This window comes from Spea bombifrons, chromosome 7, assembly GCF_027358695.1.
Source record: "Spea bombifrons isolate aSpeBom1 chromosome 7, aSpeBom1.2.pri, whole genome shotgun sequence".
Taxonomy (NCBI): domain Eukaryota; kingdom Metazoa; phylum Chordata; class Amphibia; order Anura; family Pelobatidae; genus Spea; species Spea bombifrons.
Window position 1 is genome coordinate 44,341,911 of NC_071093.1, and position 18,235 is coordinate 44,360,145.

Below are 18,235 nucleotides of genomic sequence, written 5' to 3' on the forward strand. Positions count from 1 at the left end.
GGAAACAATAGCTGTAACTAAGCTGTGAATACAGGATTCGGGTTAGAATATTAAGTGGTCTCTGAGGTCTTGAGAGACAAAGCGAGGGAAGAGGGACGTGTAACAATACTATAGGGGGACAGACAACCACAGAACTAAATTCAAATATTAACACTATGGTTTTTACGTTACATGACTTATAGGGTGGTGGATAAGCAGAACATCCTCCCAGCAGAAGTGGTAGAGGGTAATACAGTGAGGGTATTAAACATGCATGGGATAGACATACGGCTCCTGAATCTAAGACGAGACCAAACTCTTCCGGTTTGACCTGGAGTCTCCGGGGGATCACTGCTTTCTCAGGTCTCTGAGCCAGTTTCTTCCACACTGCTGCATCTGGCTCCACCCACTCCCTGTCTACTTCACCGCCTACTCCCCACCCACTGTGGCTAGCCCCGCCCCTACAGATGTCTAGCCCTGACCTTTGCTAAAAGTCTCCCTTAAAAGAAGGAGATCTCCAAGTAGACTACCCTGCGTTCTCAGGTACGGGCATCTACCTCCCCCTGCATGGAATGATTGCCCTTCTTAAATCCTAAATGTGTTGCTTTCAGCTCAGGAACATTCCAAACGGTTCCCATAGTTCCTGCTCTATACCCAAACTGTTTTACCAAAAAAGGCTTTTTTTAAATGAATTTGCCCCTTTGTCTTCTTTGTCTTATGACACCTAACATGAAGAACACTGAGAAAGACCTGAAATTCTCAGATGCAGAGAAAACATGTTTTAATATACATTCCACGTGATGTGGTGGGATGCACATTATGGCTTTTACAGCGGGCGATAAAAATGTCATGATAAAATGTCCTGTTCAGCAATTCGTCTTATTTGACGTACGTTATACACATAGGACGCTGCAAGCTTGCGCGGAACAAAGACGTGTGCATGTGGGCACGGCTAGATACTAATTGTAGGCCCTGCCCGACTAAATAAGGCGCCATGAAGCAACGTGCAGTCTGGATTTGGCGGCGCTTTTCATGGAAACGAACATTCTAGTGTTCATTTTATACATTGCAATACAACTGCAGCTTATAAAATACAACATATTGACACAATATATATAACCAGTTCATGAAATGTGTTCATTGCACATTCTTTTGCGTCGACAGGGTGGCATTATCTTTATTATCTTTATTTCACCCCAGCGTTCTCATGGTAGCAGCGATCCATGTATGTCTCGCACGCTCGTTCTTGAAGCTTTTGTTCTCTGCATATATAATTCATATGAAGTTGGCGACATTTCCTCCATCCGCGATTCAATCAATGTATAAAAATAGGTTTCCGTGTCTTTTTGTCACCGTGTCTTAAGAAAATAGTCCCATTTGGCAAGAAGGTGTCTGTCCTTCAACATTCTCGAGCGGTCCTACTTAAGAGACGGACACTGATAACGAAATATAATTATCCATGTTATGAGAATACATCATACTTAAGGACGTCTCTTGAGTTGGCACGGAACATATCCTTACGGAAGGACTAGCGTCACCGGTGGCGTGCCTTTTCGAAACTTTTTGCCCGGGGCAAACTGCCTTCATTAGGTGCCTTTTGAAGGTATCACTCAACACGATGTATATAAATGGGTTGATGCAGCTGTTTGCATAGCCAAGGCTGATGGCCACGTTATAGGCGTAGAGGAACGCGACAGTAGGGCGTACCACTTTGAGGTGGACCAACTGCAAGATGTAATATGGTGCCCAGCATATAAAGAAGGCAGAGCAAATGGTTACGGACATTCTAGTGATTTTCTTCGACCGAGCCCTGAAGTTCCTCTGGGGCAACGGGACTACCACGCAGGAGATGTGCTTTTGGATTTTGATATAAACTATGCAGATTATAAGAAGAGGGATGACGAAGGCCAAGAAGAACTGATAGAGGGTATACCAATAAATGTCCGTGGAGAGATTGGGCAAGATGATACCACAGCCGGCCTTGCCATCTGGAAGCTCAATCAGCTGGGTGTACATGAATACGGGGATAATGGTGACCAGGGAACAAAGGCACAACATCAAGATCACCATGGCGGCCGCGCAAGTTGTCCTCACGTATGAAGAGCGGATGGGGTGGACGGTGGCAAGGTATCGGTCAACGGACATAGCGGTGAGGATGTAGGTGCTGGCAAACTGACTGTTGGCGTCCAGAGCCGTGATGATGGTGCACATGGTGGCTCCAAAGTGCCACACGCCATTGCCCAGTAATTGGTGAATGAGGAAGGGCATTCCGAGCAAGAAGAGAAGGTCGGTCACAGACAAGCTCACGATGAAGATGTCGGCAATGTTGTGGTTGCCCTTTTGCTTTTTGTTAATGGTGTAGATGACGATGCAGTTTCCGATGGTCCCAACCAAGCATATGATTCCGAAGATGACGGGAAGGACGATGCTGCTGTGGTCTTGTCTGCCGTCAAAAACTGTAAAAAAATAAAATAAAATAAATTAGCGACCATACTAACAGGGCAGCTGTATTACAATAAAAAATGTTGGTAAAATTGTATCTACTCTTCATTAACCCACCCCGATAGGCATACATCATGTGCAAATGATAAGACCTATGGGCCCAGAACAAGAAGGCAAATTGTTCCATTGTTTTACCCTACCCCTGGCACATAGGTTAATATATCCCTCTTATTGCCCCATCTCCTAGTCCTCAAAGTCACCCTGTATGTAATTCTGACCATGTGCTCTGATTTGTGTATGAGCATGATGGGAGTTGTAAATAACAGCAGTTGATATGCCAGTGGTCTCTCTGTTTTGAAAACATAATGTTGACCACCACCGGCCCGATGGTTTCTAGGAGGAAAGTCCAGGACTTGGGGCTTAACTCTTTTTTTTCCGGTACTATCCTGGGCAAACTGAGACGGGTGATAACCATAGCCGAGTATGAGTGAATCACAGTGTGCTCTACAGCCCTAAAAGCCCCAGCAATGTACAAACAGTACATTAAACTTAAGTGCCTCACTCTACAGCTCCACTCCAGCCACACTTTTAACCACACCCCCTAAAACAAACTTGTCCTTATTTGGTCATTCGAAATGTTGGGATGTCTATAAAGGAAACTTTATACAAAGGTTGTATCTAATCAACTTCCTGTCCTAAAGTTCTCTCCCTTCTCCTCCCCGTCCTTCCAAAGGCTGCCCGAACCAACCAACAACAATCAGCAACTTAACCGTAGAGAAGAGATCATTTATTGGGGAGAAACGATCATGCGGATCCCGGGAACAGGAAGTTAATATGGATGCTTCCATTGTGTACACATAAGGGGGGTTCTAATATATATATATTGCTTATTTTAATCTGAAAACGCCATTACATACATTTATTTAGGGCGCGTTAATATTTGGGTGACAGATCTGCCTTAAAGCGCAGAAAGTAATATTGGGGTTTAGCATAAAAGAAAATATGTCGACGTTATAATTCTTTATTAATCTCGGCTCTGACAATCCACCCTCACAGCGCAGCGGGGGGCCGACGCGCGTTATTGTCGCTTTGCAGCTGCGGGATGCTGGGATATAAAAGCTCTCTCGTTTCCTCGCCATAAAAGAAGCGCTGAGTCCCGACACACAATGGATCTGAATGGGAATGATGTGAATGTTTAACCGCAATTAGCTTTCAATCTGTAACTCGCTAAGAGGCATTGTGACAAAGAATAGGCTTCTTAATTGGCCTGGCCCCCAAATCAGGACCCAGTTTCATTTCGCTTCACTTAACCAACGTCTTGGTGATTTATTACGGCATAAGGGATTATGAAGACAGAGAATGCTACAGAAAGAACAGATTTTGGAACAGATGGAATTTTCTTTGAAATGTATTCCTTGCGTTTCCTTTTTTCCTCCCCGTTTTATATTGACCCACCAGTGGACAGCCCGGTATCAAAAGGGCATGTGTGGCCGTCACCTGTCGTCAGCAAGGGAAATTGCATAAGCCGGGATACAGTATAGCGGTTTCCATGGAAACAGAATTAGTTACCAGGGCCGGCGGCGTGGAAAAACTTGTTATCTGGTGCAAGCCGACTTAGCATGCAAAAAAAAAAATACAACAACAAAGCACTTCCACAATTATGCAAAGAGTGTAAATATCAACAACTTTATTTCCATACCGCAAATAAAAAGTTTACTGCATTTTACCAAAACGCAACATCTTTAATTCCCTGCAAAGCAGAGCAGGGGTGGGGGGGGGTCACTAACCAAAGCAGTCAGAGAGTGCAGCCAGAACCCGGACACTAAGAGAGTGCGGTCAGAACCCCGACACTCAGAGAGTGGGGTCAGAACCCCGACACTCAGAGAGTGCGGTCAGGACCCCGACACTCAGAGAGTGCGGTCAGGATCCCAACACTAAGAGAGTGCGACCAGAACCCGGACACTAAGAGAGTGGGACCAGAACCTGGACACTAAGAGAGTGCGACCAGTACCCTGACACTCGGAGAGTGCGGCCAGAACCCTGACACTCAGAGAGTGCGATCAGACCCTGACATTCATAGAGTGCAGTCGGACCCCAATCTCTTTATCGCAGTACTGAACGCAGTAAGAGTTAAATACGGTTTGTTCATGTATTTGCCGCCCGAGAAGTGGATACGCGTCTCGTGAGATCAGGGGCCTTCCACAGAGTGAAATCAATCGAATCGCCTAAAGACACGGCATATATTAAATGATATAATATAATTCTGATATAATATATAATAATGATATAATATAATTCTGATATAATATTTAATGATATAATATAATTCTGATATAATATATAACAATAATATAATATAATTCAGATATAATATATAATAATGATATTATATAATTCTGATATAATATATAATAATGATTTAATATAATTCTGATATAATATATAATAATGATATAATATAATTCTGATATAATATATAATAATGATATAATATAATTCTGATATAATATATAATAATGATATAATATAATTCTGATATAATATATAATAATGATATTATATAATTCTGATATAATATATAATAATGATATAATATAATTCTGATATAATATATAATAATGATATAATATAATTCTGATATAATATATAATAATGATATTATATAATTATGATATAATATATAATAATGATATAATATATAATTCTGATATAATATATAATAATGATAGAATATAATTCTGATATAATATATAATAATGATATAATATAATTCTGATATAATATATAATAATGATATAATATAATTCTGATATAATATATAATAATGATATTATATAATTCTGATATAATATATAATAATGATATAATATAATTCTGATATAATATATAATAATGATATAATATAATTCTGATATAATATATAATAATGATATTATATAATTATGATATAATATATAATAATGATATAATATATAATTCTGATATAATATATAATAATGATAGAATATAATTCTGATATAATGATGATATAATATAATTCTGATCTATAATAATGATATTATATTATATGGATAATTGAATCTGTCGTGTTTTATTATCTGTTCATTAACTGAGCAAAACCTACTACATAACATTAAAAAAAAACACAATCTTTACAGAATTCCATTAATTAGAGCGTTTTAACTAAAATTCAATGGGGGTTTTCATAAGAAATCCGTTACTGGCAGAACTTCACAATGTTTCACAGGCGCTACGCTTTCGTAATCCTTAAATCTTGTTAAAACCTCAAAATAAAGAAATATTTTAAGAAGAGAATTGAGTGCTGTCTGAGTCTGATAGTGAGACCGCATCAAATGACACGGAATACACACGCGTGTAACATGATTAGAATGCCGAATATAGCTGTCATGCGTCTAGAACGCTTTTATCTATACCCAGCTGTGAGCATTCAGAGGAAATAAATTTAATTTTTTCTTTGTTTTTTTTAAATTCTTTTTTTCTGGAATTTCTGGGATTTAATAATTCACAGGTTCGGGTGGCCGGGGTAATTATTGCAATAAACGCTAAAAAGATTTTTGCCGTACCCTTTTGTGGTTTAAGCTTCCCCTGTTTCATGGACGTGGCAGATGAGAGATGTCTGGAGTTTTATATAAGCTTGGATTTTTTTGGGGGAAAAACATTTTAAAAATTGTCTACCCCCCAAATTGAACCCCCCAACAGTTCAATATATCATACCCCCCAACAGTTCAATATATCATACCCCCCAACAGTTCAATATATCATACCCCCCAACAGTTCAATATATCATACCCCCAACAGTTCAATATATCATACCCCCCAACAGTTCAATATATCATACCCCCCAACAGTTCAATATATCATACCCCCCAACAGTTCAATATATCACACCCCCCAACAGTTCAATATATCATACCCCCAACAGTTCAATATATCATACCCCCCAACAGTTCAATATATCATACCCCCCAACAGTTCAATATATCATACCCCCCAACAGTTCAATATATCATACCCCCCAACAGTTCAATATATCATACCCCCCAACAGTTCAATATATCACACCCCCCAACAGTTCAATATATCATACCCCCCAACAGTTCAATATATCATACCCCCCAACAGTGTAATATGTGTACGGCGTTAGCGTGTGTATGTGTTAGTATGGCGTTAACATGAGTGTGTGTTAGCGTATGGTGTTAGAGTGTCAGCGGAGAGCCCGGGGGTTAGAGTGTGTATATGTGCATTATGTATGTGTAATTGAGTGAGTGTATGTTATTAGCGTGAGTATGTGTGTGTTAGTTATTGGGGCACCAAAGAAATACCACTCCAGGGTGCCATTAACTGTAGGCACAACGCCTTGACTGTTCATTGTTTAAAGATACACTGCAAGTCTGGGGCAAAAATATGTAAATTAGTAAAAAAAAAAAAGAAAAAAACATTTTCCGTCCCCATTTCTGCCGGTAGGCACCGGGCACATGTAGTGATTTTTACAACATTGTCGCTCCGGCACTTTGAATTTCCGGGACGGCTTCGGAACGCAGCTGAAAGGCGAGAAATTTAAAAGATCAATGACTGTAAATTTAAGCAATTTATTGGGCACTGGGATTAAGCAATTTATTGGGCACTGGGATTAAGTAATTTATTGGGCAAAAAAATGTGATTAAAGTCACGCGGCCCCCGGGAGAGTCTGCCAAACGAATGCTGATCACAGAGCAATCATTCTGCTAGTCAGGGCTCCGGGCTCAGCGAGGGAAGATTTGGGTCTGAAATCCGGAAATTCTAGAAAAGCGTCGAGAAAAATAAGATCAAAGCGAATCCTGTAGGAATTATCGTTTGTGGCGTGAAAATGGGAACATTCCCTCTCCGTTACAAAGTAGCAAGATGGTCCCAGCTCGCCCTGCATCATGTATAGTTCAAACGAGGGGACAGCTGGCAAGAATTGTCACTGATTTTTATTATTTCTGGAAAAAAGTGAGTGGGCATTCATTTATGGGTTAAACGTAGCAATACAGGGACATATTTTACTGTTCGGAAGTTTGGCTATTGAGGGTCTCTGGGATCTTAAATATTAGACCCCATTTACTCGCCCCAAACACGTGGGGTACATTTCTCTATATAATGCCGATTTCTTTAATCCCAGGTAAGTAAAGTGTATTTTTTTTGTAACTTTTGGTTTCATGGGCGATAGTGCTTGGAGAAACACTAAAAATGACGCCCATACGGTAATAGAGGGCATTATTTACTGTTTGGGGGTTTGCAATGCTCTAATTCTGTAGGTTTCCCCTCCAAGAAGGGCTGAGTTGGTCCTTTTTTTTGGGGGGGGGCATATCACAATCCACAAACCCCCAAAACCTGCTTTATTTTGTTGTTTTTTTTTATAATAAACTGCCGAAGGTCGCCTGTCTCTGACGGAGTCACCGGGGGAGTAACGTGACATCTTAAAACCTGAATTTTCAGCATGAAAGAATTATTCAGAAGCCGAATAAGAGGCATTATTCTAATCTCATCATCTAATTCCGCCCGTCGTAATGAAGAGTTTATCAGATCATCGTTTTATTCACCCAAACTCCGGGGCTGGGATTAGAAAAGAGCTTTTGTTACCGGCGACGGACGATGCTTTTACATCTAAACGCGACTATTATGATTCACTCCGAAAAATAGAAATGAAAACAATTATGAGACGAAAGTATCCATTAGACCAGCTTTAGAAGAAAAATGGGCCGAGCGCCGTCCTGGTGAAGCCAACGGCGAAATGATGAATCCATTGGGGTTTTTATTTATGGTGATAAAAACTGGGTTTAAATGGCCCCAGAGAAGGGTATATTTGATGAGTGCTGCAAGGTGGCTTTATAGGTAAGGGATGACAGGTGACTCCACCCCTTCTTGCCTTCTGCCCTCCCCTTTACTACCTCCAGCCACACCTCCAAACAAAAGCATCATGTTTTTAACAGCTGAAGGGTTGGGGCCGGGTTGAGGCTATAGATTAACCCCTTTTCTTATATCGGGGCCATCTTGCAGTTCTACAGTGTCTGAGCACTTGGGAGTCATGGGATACCTCTCATCTGTCCCTGTTTGGTTTGGCCAGTCCCTCTTTGTTCCCCAAATCCCTGTGCTCCTCTTTCTTCCCCTGTGTCCTTTTTTTCCTCCCCTGATGCCCCTCTTTTCTAGGAGGTCAGAATGTTTGCTGGGTATGAGGGGATCGCAGGGTTCTACAGCCCTAAAAGCCTCGATAATGTATATAGAAACAGCAGGGAACGGCTTTATAAATTAAACGGGGTGAATAAACCCCATTATTCTTCTTCTAAATGCCCCTGTCACACCCCCTAAAACAAAAATTCCCCTCTACGGGCCATTATAAATGTTGGGAGGTGTGACATGGGGGTCCTGAATACCTGAGTTGGGGGGCTTTTTGTAATGCATTTATTATAATGTCGCAGTACTGTCCCTTTAATTGGATCGTCTGTCTGTACCTTTAAGCGTTCTAGGCGTATAAGTCCCACTTGGTGGGTGTTTTCTTACCCGCTGTCGGTGACCCCGTGCCGGTCACATTAGAATCGTTCAGATCACACAAGCCCAGAGCGACGGGATTCCACAGCTCAGCCATCTCCAAAAAATCTGCAAGAGCAGAAATTGGGGGCATTAAAGGGGCATCGTCGCCTAAACATAGATATACATTATTATTGATTATTGTTCTCTCCGCGGGTAAACGTTTCAAATTCCAGGGTTCCCAGCACTGAGCCGCATGGAGCTTCTCCTGCAAGAAGTCAGCCGTCCATAATACATCTTTAAGTCGGTGGCAGATGCCTCGTCGTTTGAACTATACATTATACAGGGCCAGCTCGGCCCCCTGCTGGAGTGGTTGCCCCATAATGTAGAGTTAAGTCAGTGGGTGGAAAGCACAAATCTTCCAAAAATCCCCAATTGGTGAATATGTGCACACACACACATACCATCTGCCGGCCCTATTCGGCCCCCGTCTGGTCGCCCATTTCTCCTGCTGTAAAGACTCAAACCTTAATCAGTCGTTGGTCTCGTCTTAGATTCAGGAGCCGTATGTCTATCCCATGCATGTTTAATATCCTCACTGTATTACCCTCTACCACTTCTGCTGGAAGACTGTCCCACTTATCAACCACCCTCTCAGTAAAGTAAAACTTCCTCCCGTTCCATCTGTCTCTGACCCTCTAGCGTTAGATTATGTTCTTTTGTAACGATCTGTCTTGTTGCATAAACTCCACCACAGGGTTAAACAGGAAAGAGTTAAATTCCCCAGTGCTGTATTTTATATATAATATAAATATATAATATAGAAATATAATCTATAGAACTATATAACATTATATAAAGTATGGAATATAGACAGAAAAATCCAGATCTGTGCATACGCTGCGCTCGCTTAACCTTCCATTTTTCATCTAACGAGGCATATTTGCAGAAACGATCAAAATCAGATTATTCCATTTTTCTATATTTAAAACCAAAATAAAAACACCAAATCCCTACATTTTTTTTTCTCCATTTCCAAAAAGAAGAAGTACGGCCGGCATAACTCTCCCCCAGAGCTAGCACTCTACATTCACATAATAATAATAATAATTTTAAATTCACAAATGCAAAACATTTAAAAAAAAGACCCTTATAACCAAATAGAAGACCCCCGATGCTTTCTATACGCTTGACTCAAAACCTCACCTTCTGGGGGTGGGGTAAAAACCCAGGGCAGTTTCTACGTTTAACCCTTAAATATATTTCTTTTTAATGCTAATGCAGATGCTCTTCATCTATTAAAAAAATAGGATTTGCATGCAGTGCGTTTTATGAGGTTTCTGCCCCCGAAAAGACACCGGAGGCTCCAAGGAGGCAGGGATGGGTGATACTTTTTAGGATACAAGTCCCTTCTTCCTCCCCATCAGCCCCCCCCCCCCAATCTTGGCTCCCGGCGAGATCTAATTCAATGGGAATGAGCCCGTCGAGTGAATGGAATACCTTGTGAGGATCCGGCTGGCTGGTCCCCCTGCTCCCGGTTTGGTCGTGTGAACCCAGCAACACTTCCAGTCTCACAGCGCTCTTGAGCTCACAATCGGGGGTTTTGTCTGATCTCGGGCAGCGTGAGACGCGAGCAGCCAATAGGGGCAGACAGCCCAGCAGCCGCAGGAATACGAAAACGCTCGTCGCACACATTCGCTGCGCTACGGCAACAGCTGAGACAGCACATGTGGGAGTAGTGGGTGCATAGCCCCTTGTCCCGGCAGAGGTGAAGATCGAGGATGACCGGACCACCGGTCAGACGCTAGAAAAACAGCAGTTTATGCAGAATAGACATATGGATTTTTTGGTTTATTATATACAAAGAGTAAATCGCTTTAATATGAGCTTAACTGTGCGATATCCCACTGTACAGCACCGCGGAGCATGTCGGCGCTACATAAGTCAATAAACAGCAATAATAAATTATCGGTGCGTATTCTGGTGCGTTTACTGAAATTATAACGCTGCCTGTCCCAATAAGTTGGTATTCAGACAGATCTAACATTTGGGATGCATAAGTCGGGGAAAATGCTCTCTATGATGTCACTATGATGCAGTTGCGCATCATAGTTTAGGAGGGGCGTCTCTCTAAGAGACAAACTGGTGTTTTTGTAATGTAACTTTTATTTACATTTAATTTAAAACAATATCGATAAAATTCAAGAAGTACCGCGAGGCAGCGCTGAAGCCGAAGCTTCGTCAGTTTTGGGACCCGGAGACTCAGAGAAGCGGAGCTTCACCCGGGTAGGACCCAGGCGGGTCAGGAGGGGAGTGAGTCCTCCGGCCCTAGACTGTCCTAGGCTGGAGTGTCCCTTTAAATTTTGGGGGCTTATTCATTAAACAGCGGATGTCACATTACGTCTCAGCGCTCTGCACCCCAGCGCTCTCATCTTGTAGAAATCTCCCCACATTAAAGCTGCTGTTCCACCTGCCCCATAGAATTGAACACATCTGCCAATTAATACCCCATTCCTAAACCTACGGAATGCCCCGATCCCAAAAACAATCCTGTTGGGTGCGATGAATGGACCCTATAGTGCAAAGCCACAGCCCACCGAACTGCCTTTTTTTAAATGAACATCTTTGGTTAATGTTAGCCAAAATGTTAAGATTGACAACCAAACAGGATCAAGAGGAGCCGTGGCCAGACATTACCTACATACAACATAACGTGTTTCTCTACAGAGTGCGTGGTAGATAAGTAGAACAGCCTCCCAGCAGAAGTGGTAGAGGGTAATACAGTGAGGGGATTAAACATGCATGGGATAGACATACGGCTCCTGAATCTAAGACGAGACCGACGACTGATTAAGGTTTGAGTCTTTACTGCAGGAGAAATGGGTGACTAGACGGGGGCCGAATGGGGCCGATCTGCCGGCGGGTTCTAGGTTTTATTTGGTGCGACATCCATAAGAGAAAGTTCCGCGTGTCTGCGTTGGCTCTTCGGGTTGTTCTGATATCCTGCGGACGGAGAGATCGCGTCCTGAGCGCTGCAGAGCTTTGTGGAGACGGCATCAGCCTGCTCTGCATTCACGACCACGAGCCACTGACTCATACTCGCCATTCTACCGTCAAGAGATTTCCGACAGATTAAGCCGCCGGCTTATCCGTCTACATAAACAACTCACCCCGCCGTAAATGAACCCCGTTACTCACTCGTAGCGCGTCGGGGTTCAGCAAGCTGCCGGTAACTTTGTTTGTTTGGCCTTTTATTAGAATTACGGGTTTTCTCAGTTGCTGATTAAAGGTTGAGATGTTACACCTGGAATAACTCTCATAACTCTCAGCCTGTGTGTCTGATGGTGACCAGGGATCATGGGAGTTGTAGTTATAGCAGTTACAGAGTTACCTGTCGCCCATTTCTTAATTGCAACACTTTGTACGCATATGCATGTTTGAATCCTCTCTACCACGTCTGCTAGGAATCTGTTCCACTTATCTACTACCCTCTCAGTAAAGTAAATCTTCTTTACATCCTGCTGCTCCCCTCAGACAATTAAACTTTAAGAAAAAAATAAATACCGGTAATTACCCTCTTGTACTTTCTCTGTTTGGAAACGTCCATCTTGTCGGCTTCTCTTTGTGTTGAGCTATAAAAAAATCAAGTGCTCTACATCTGAGTAAATGTCAAAGAGTAATATGATTCCTTCTTTAAATAGTTTTATAGCTTCTCATACACAGAAAAAGGTAATAAATCCACAAATATATAAATATATATATATATATTCCATTCCAGAACACCACAGCAATAGCCTTAAAGTTAAATGTTACAGGAGAAGACTGGAAGGAGCATCAGTGGGTAAATGGGTGGGATAAGGGAACCTCGTGGGCGGACCATTTGTCCATGCCCATGAGCATCCAAAGTGTTTGTAGGCAGGCACTTAGTTATCCGTATGGGAGAATCCTTTAATACTGTCCTACCTAGGCCTGCAACTAGTACCTGTGTATGGGTTCTGGGCAAGCAGGGGGGCCCGGGTTCCCTGATTTGGCACAGACTCCCTCATTGGTCCTTACGACCTGCTATATGGGACTGGGCCCTTGTATTCCACTAACCATGTCTGGACCATTGTAAGCTTTGGTGGCCCTAGGAAATGGAGCCTGATGGCTTCTTTCCAGACCTTGGGGCCTGGTGACCCCTTTTGAGGAATTGTGCCTCTTGCCCCTTACCAGACTTTTGAGGCCTGGTGGCCCATTTCCAGGGATAGGGGCCTTGTGGCCCATTACCAGACTTTGGGGCCTGGTGGCAGTGGAGGAAGCCTGGTCAGGACACCGCAGGAGGGCCTCTGTCTCACCCCACGAAACGGAAGGCAAACTCCACTCCCAGAATAGCCTAAATGCCCCCTAAAGCTGCTTCTGGAAAAGAAATGAAAGGCATTCTATATCGCGTTTAACCCCTCGGCAGCTCCCTGACGTGGCGAGCATCCCATTTATAATGATAAATTCTAGAGCAGCCAGAAAGAACGTCCGCATTTAGATAGATGACACAAAGCTCAGGCGAGTGAATGGATTTACCATCTGTAGAGGTCACCTCAGAATGACAGCAGACCGGTTAACATCAAAAGCGAGAACAGAAATAAAAAAAATTAATTACTGAAAATCCCAGGGTTTTAAATGAAATCAGATTCTGTTTTATTTATCTCAATAAAAGAGGGATTTAGAAGCCGGGACTCCGGCGAATGCCGGGTCTCTCCTTACCCCACATCAAAAAATCCAGCTGGCGGTAGGACCCGCGATGAGTCACTCGCTGCCGGCCGGCGATGTGACTCATCGGGAGATCAAAAGCTCGTCTCGCTCGACGGACGCTGCTAAACTTTCGAAATTATCAATGACAAACGTTTTGGAGCCTTGGCTTTCAAAATGAAGAATTAGCAGAGGTTTCTCCCCTGTATCCGAGAGACAAAACGCAGAACGCCCGGATAGATTTTCATTTTTCTGCCCCCAAAAAATAATAAAATATTAAGAACGCATTAGAAGGGAGCAATAATCCTGATTCCCAGGATCTTTTATCGGAAATTCTTCTTGTTGGGATGCTGGAATTCCTGGGTCTCATTACTCCGAGACGAGAATTAAAGGGTAGTCTGTCCTCGATCGCCCCCCCCCCAACGATGTGGACTTTAAGCAAATATCATTGTAGGAATAAGTGGCTTTTTTTGGTGGCACGTGTGGTTTCTCAAGGTCATTACGACATGGGTTCTCCAATCCTGAATGTGAGGAGATCCTGAAGGCAACATTCCACCTTGGGAACTCTGGATTTGCCCCTTTCTGCGCTGGGTAGATAGACTTTGGGGGCAGAAAGCCAACGTCTTGGTGGGGCAGCTGTCCTTGGCTCCATAGACCTACCAGGTTCTCCTGCACTTGAAGACCCCAAATCCCATCCCTTAACCCCCACTTTATAATCCAGGAGGTTCAGAGGCGAGGTGCCGATGTAGTCTCCTAAAACGTGGCGTGACTTTTATTCATAACGGCTTTAGCTTCGCACTCCAATAAATCTCCTACCTGCGAGATCTGGGGTTTGTTCCTGGAATAAAAGATTAATACCAAAGATTCTATCACCGGCTCATTCATAAATAACTCCTGGGCAAGAAAATAAAAGATTCCAAACCGTCAAAAAGGGGAAAAAAATAAAATAAAGGACGCCAAGCGATCCGAGCTCCTTCGCCACGAGGCAGTAATATATTTTTTATCGACGGGGCATCGGGGTGACCTTTCCGAGATGATTCAAAGCCTTCAGAGATGCTCCTCACGCCTGGAACACAGAGGAGAACCTACAGTGCCGTCCAAATGTATTTGGCCCCCAATTTCTTCTATGTGAAAAAGCAGTCACCCCCAGAGTGACAAAATTAACCAAATAATCGGGTTCAATCTGATTAGCGCCGCCCTGCTGGATCTAAACATCAATTGAATAGAACCTGTCTTCCGAAGAGAAGAGAAACAAAGTCTGGAAAGGGTTCCAAAGAGTTATCTTTGTCTCCTATTAAATTTTTTTTAAGGGGTATGACATCATATCTTAAAGGCACGCAGCTTGTTTCAAGGAAGTCTATGAAGTCTGCCCTGACTGGTTGGGGAGAGCAAAGATAACCATTGTGCAGCGGGACACTGGGGGGCTTTATCACCTAAACCACCTGTTTTGTTTTTTTTTACCAGGGGGACTGTGGCCCCCCCAAGCCAGCCCTATGACCTCACAACAAAAGTGTTTTTTTCATTATTGGAGACATGCGTCTGCGCATGAGAAGTCCCCTCTGGTACTCATAGGGTTAAAGCTAATAGTCGGTTTAGACAGCAATTAACAAATTGCTAGGAAAATAAAAATCGGGGTGAAAATGAACAATTGGAGACTCCAAAAAATAGAATTTCACTGTTTTTTGATGAAATTTTTTTGTAAAATCCCAACAAAGGTTATAATTTGCTGCACTCAGCGAGACGGTAAAAAAATGATCCGTTCGCTGCAATTATTATTTAATGAGGACGGATACAAAATGCAGAATAAAATGTATTTATTACCCACCCTTTGGGGGTCAGAAAGAGAAATGATATATATTGGTACGGGGGGGTGATATAAATCTCAGATCATGTTGGTTGGAGGAATATAGATGGAAGGAAAGAAGAGAGAGAGACGGGGAGAGAAGAGGGAGAGGAGATCGGAGGGGAGAGACATTTAAATACATAGGGGGATTTAATAAAGTACAGGAGGGAATTTATTTCAAAGGAGGAGAGAAGTTACAACAAGAGACCGGAATCTAACACTAGCGGGTCAGAGACTGAGATGGGATGGAAGGAAGTTTTACTTTACTGAGATGGAGGTAGATACGTGGAACAGCCTCCCAGTAGAGGTGGTAGAGGATAATACAGCGAGGGGATTTAAACATGGGATAGACACACGGCTCCTGAATCTAAGACGAGACCAACGACTGATTAAGGTTTGATTCTTTACAGCAGGAGAAACGGGGAGACTAGACAGGGGCCGAATGGGCCGTTCAGCTTTCAAATTCCAGGTTTTCTCTGGATCATTTAATCCAGTTGGGTTTCTGAGTGCAATCCTGTTCTTTTACTTTTTCTATTTCTTACTCCTATACCCAGCTCTCAGGTGTCCCAGCCAGCTGTCAGATGCAATATGCAGTAATCCCTGCTTGACATCAGGTGTACCAGTCAGCCACACTGCCTCTCAGGTTTCCCAGGCGCCCCTTCTTTCTCTCAGGTATAGGTAAGATGCGTGGGGGGGGGGTCCTGCATTGGCCCTATAATGCCTATTTACCCCCCAAAAAATATCTTACTTCCGGCCCATTTATTGAGGGGTTAAAAATAAAATAACTATTATTTCCCCCCCCCCCGCTGACAGGATTTAAGTCCCGTTAATAAATAAATGTAATTATAAAAATGGACGCAGTGCGCTAATCGTTCCGTATTCTCCACGGTTTGTATCCGTTGTGTTTTTTGTGCAGTTAATGAGCGTTAAGTACCCGAGCGCTCTCGGCTCTTCCGATTCGCCGCGTCCTCGTCCGGCTGTCGCCGTTGGCAGCGGCTCCCGGGTAATGACGGCGGGCCACATACCGGCAGCGAGGAGGAACGAAAACAATGGCAGCGGGAGGCGCGCGGGGACGGAATTGATTGGTCACCTGCGGCTTCGTAACGCGGATCTTGACACAATATTTCCAGCTAATAACAGCGTGACGCAAAAAGCACGGAACGTCTTCTGAGGACGGCGGTCTCTGCTTTCAATCACGGCGGGGACCTTAGCGCTTACGCCAAGACCCCATCGAGCAGGGAGGGCCAATGCTTATAAGTAATTCACCCTGCAGGGCAGCCACGGTTTCAGTCTGTGTCCATCTTTAGGAGGGGCCGTTCTTTATTGTTCCCTAAATACCTATGCTCCTCTTTCTTCCCCTGATGCCCCCTTTCCTCTGGTGTGTCCCCCTTTCCTCCCCTGATGCCCCTCTTTTCTAGGAGGTCAGAATGTTTGCTGGGTATGAGGGTATTGCAGGGTTCTACAGCCCCAAAACCCCAATAATGTGGGATAGAGGAGAAATTGCCCCCCCGGGGTAGTCCAAAATTCTTCACAAAGGACCAGTCCAATCTGGACGAGTAGACATCGCGGTCACTCTGGTAAAAGTGAGGCTGCAGGGGGCCGATGATGTCACCTGGCTTTACCTGCCCCTGGGCCAGGAGGTGCCAACCTGCTTTCTTAGGTGACTCCCCTGGGAGCATTTCTTAAAATAAATACGGTATTACTGGCCATGACTATGCACCGGTCCGAGTCTGATTAGTAGATGGTAACATAGTTACCAGAGTCTTCACGTGCGATTGGACGTTTAAGGGTTAAAAGAACATTTTAAATCCATGAACACTCTGATCCTTTGAGTTTGAGTGTTTGAGACGCACTCAGAGGATCTGCTGATTGGGAAACACACCGCTGCCTTCTTCCGCTTTGGACCGGGGCGAAGGTTCGGGTTGACGTGGTGGCCGACGTCACAGCAGAAGACATCCCGTCTCTGCGCATGCATCTCGGGCGAGCAGCTGTCACCGGCTTGTGCCGCAGCAGCCGGCTGACAGCGCCGAGCCTGAAATGGAAGCGCTTATTATAGCAGCTCCTGCGATCAGAGCGCTTGGAAGTCGCCCCAGGACTGTGGGAAGCGTGATGTCAGTGGAAGCGACGCGGCCCCCCGCCTGCTGAATATTCAGCGAAACCCGGATGGCATCTGAGAAAAGATCTCCCGAAAATTCCATCGCTTCGCACGAGGAATGAATCGGAACTCGCTGAAGGTTCTTAAATTCAACTGAACTCAGAAGCTCTTCCCGGACGTTGAACTCTGAAGCCTGCCGAGGGCCACACGAGGGTTCAGTCTCCGAGCCTATGAATATATACAGTATATATAATATATAATAATAATTCATTGCAGCCCCTACACTCTGACAAAGATAAAAAAGGTACAAGAATGATGTTTCCTTCTTCACAAAACACTAGGGGTCGGTGGAATTTAATCCGGCTCCCGTAACACATGCTAACATCATACACTCATATACACACACTCTAACAATACATACGGATACACACACACACATGCTAACACCATACACTCATACACACACACTCTAACACTACATACGGATACACACACACATGCTAACACCATACACTCATACACACACACACTCTAACACTACATACGGATACACACACATAACACCGTACACTCATACACACACACTCTAACACTACATACGGATACACACACACATGCTAACACCATACACTCATACACACACACAC

The 18,235-nt window shown here is 43.6% G+C and overlaps 1 protein-coding gene across 1 annotated transcript; it reads right to left on the reverse strand.

Annotated features, from left to right (window-relative positions):
- Window positions 1-1,401: 1,401 nt before the first annotated feature.
- Window positions 1,402-9,046, reverse strand: LOC128502269 (melanin-concentrating hormone receptor 1-like). Its single transcript, XM_053472029.1, has 2 exons — window positions 8,962-9,046; window positions 1,402-2,435 (listed from the first exon to the last, which is right to left on the reverse strand). Exons 1-2 carry the CDS (start codon window positions 9,044-9,046, stop codon window positions 1,402-1,404), a joined length of 1,119 nt encoding a protein of 372 aa, XP_053328004.1.
- Between the last annotated feature and the right edge of the window lie 9,189 nt (window positions 9,047-18,235).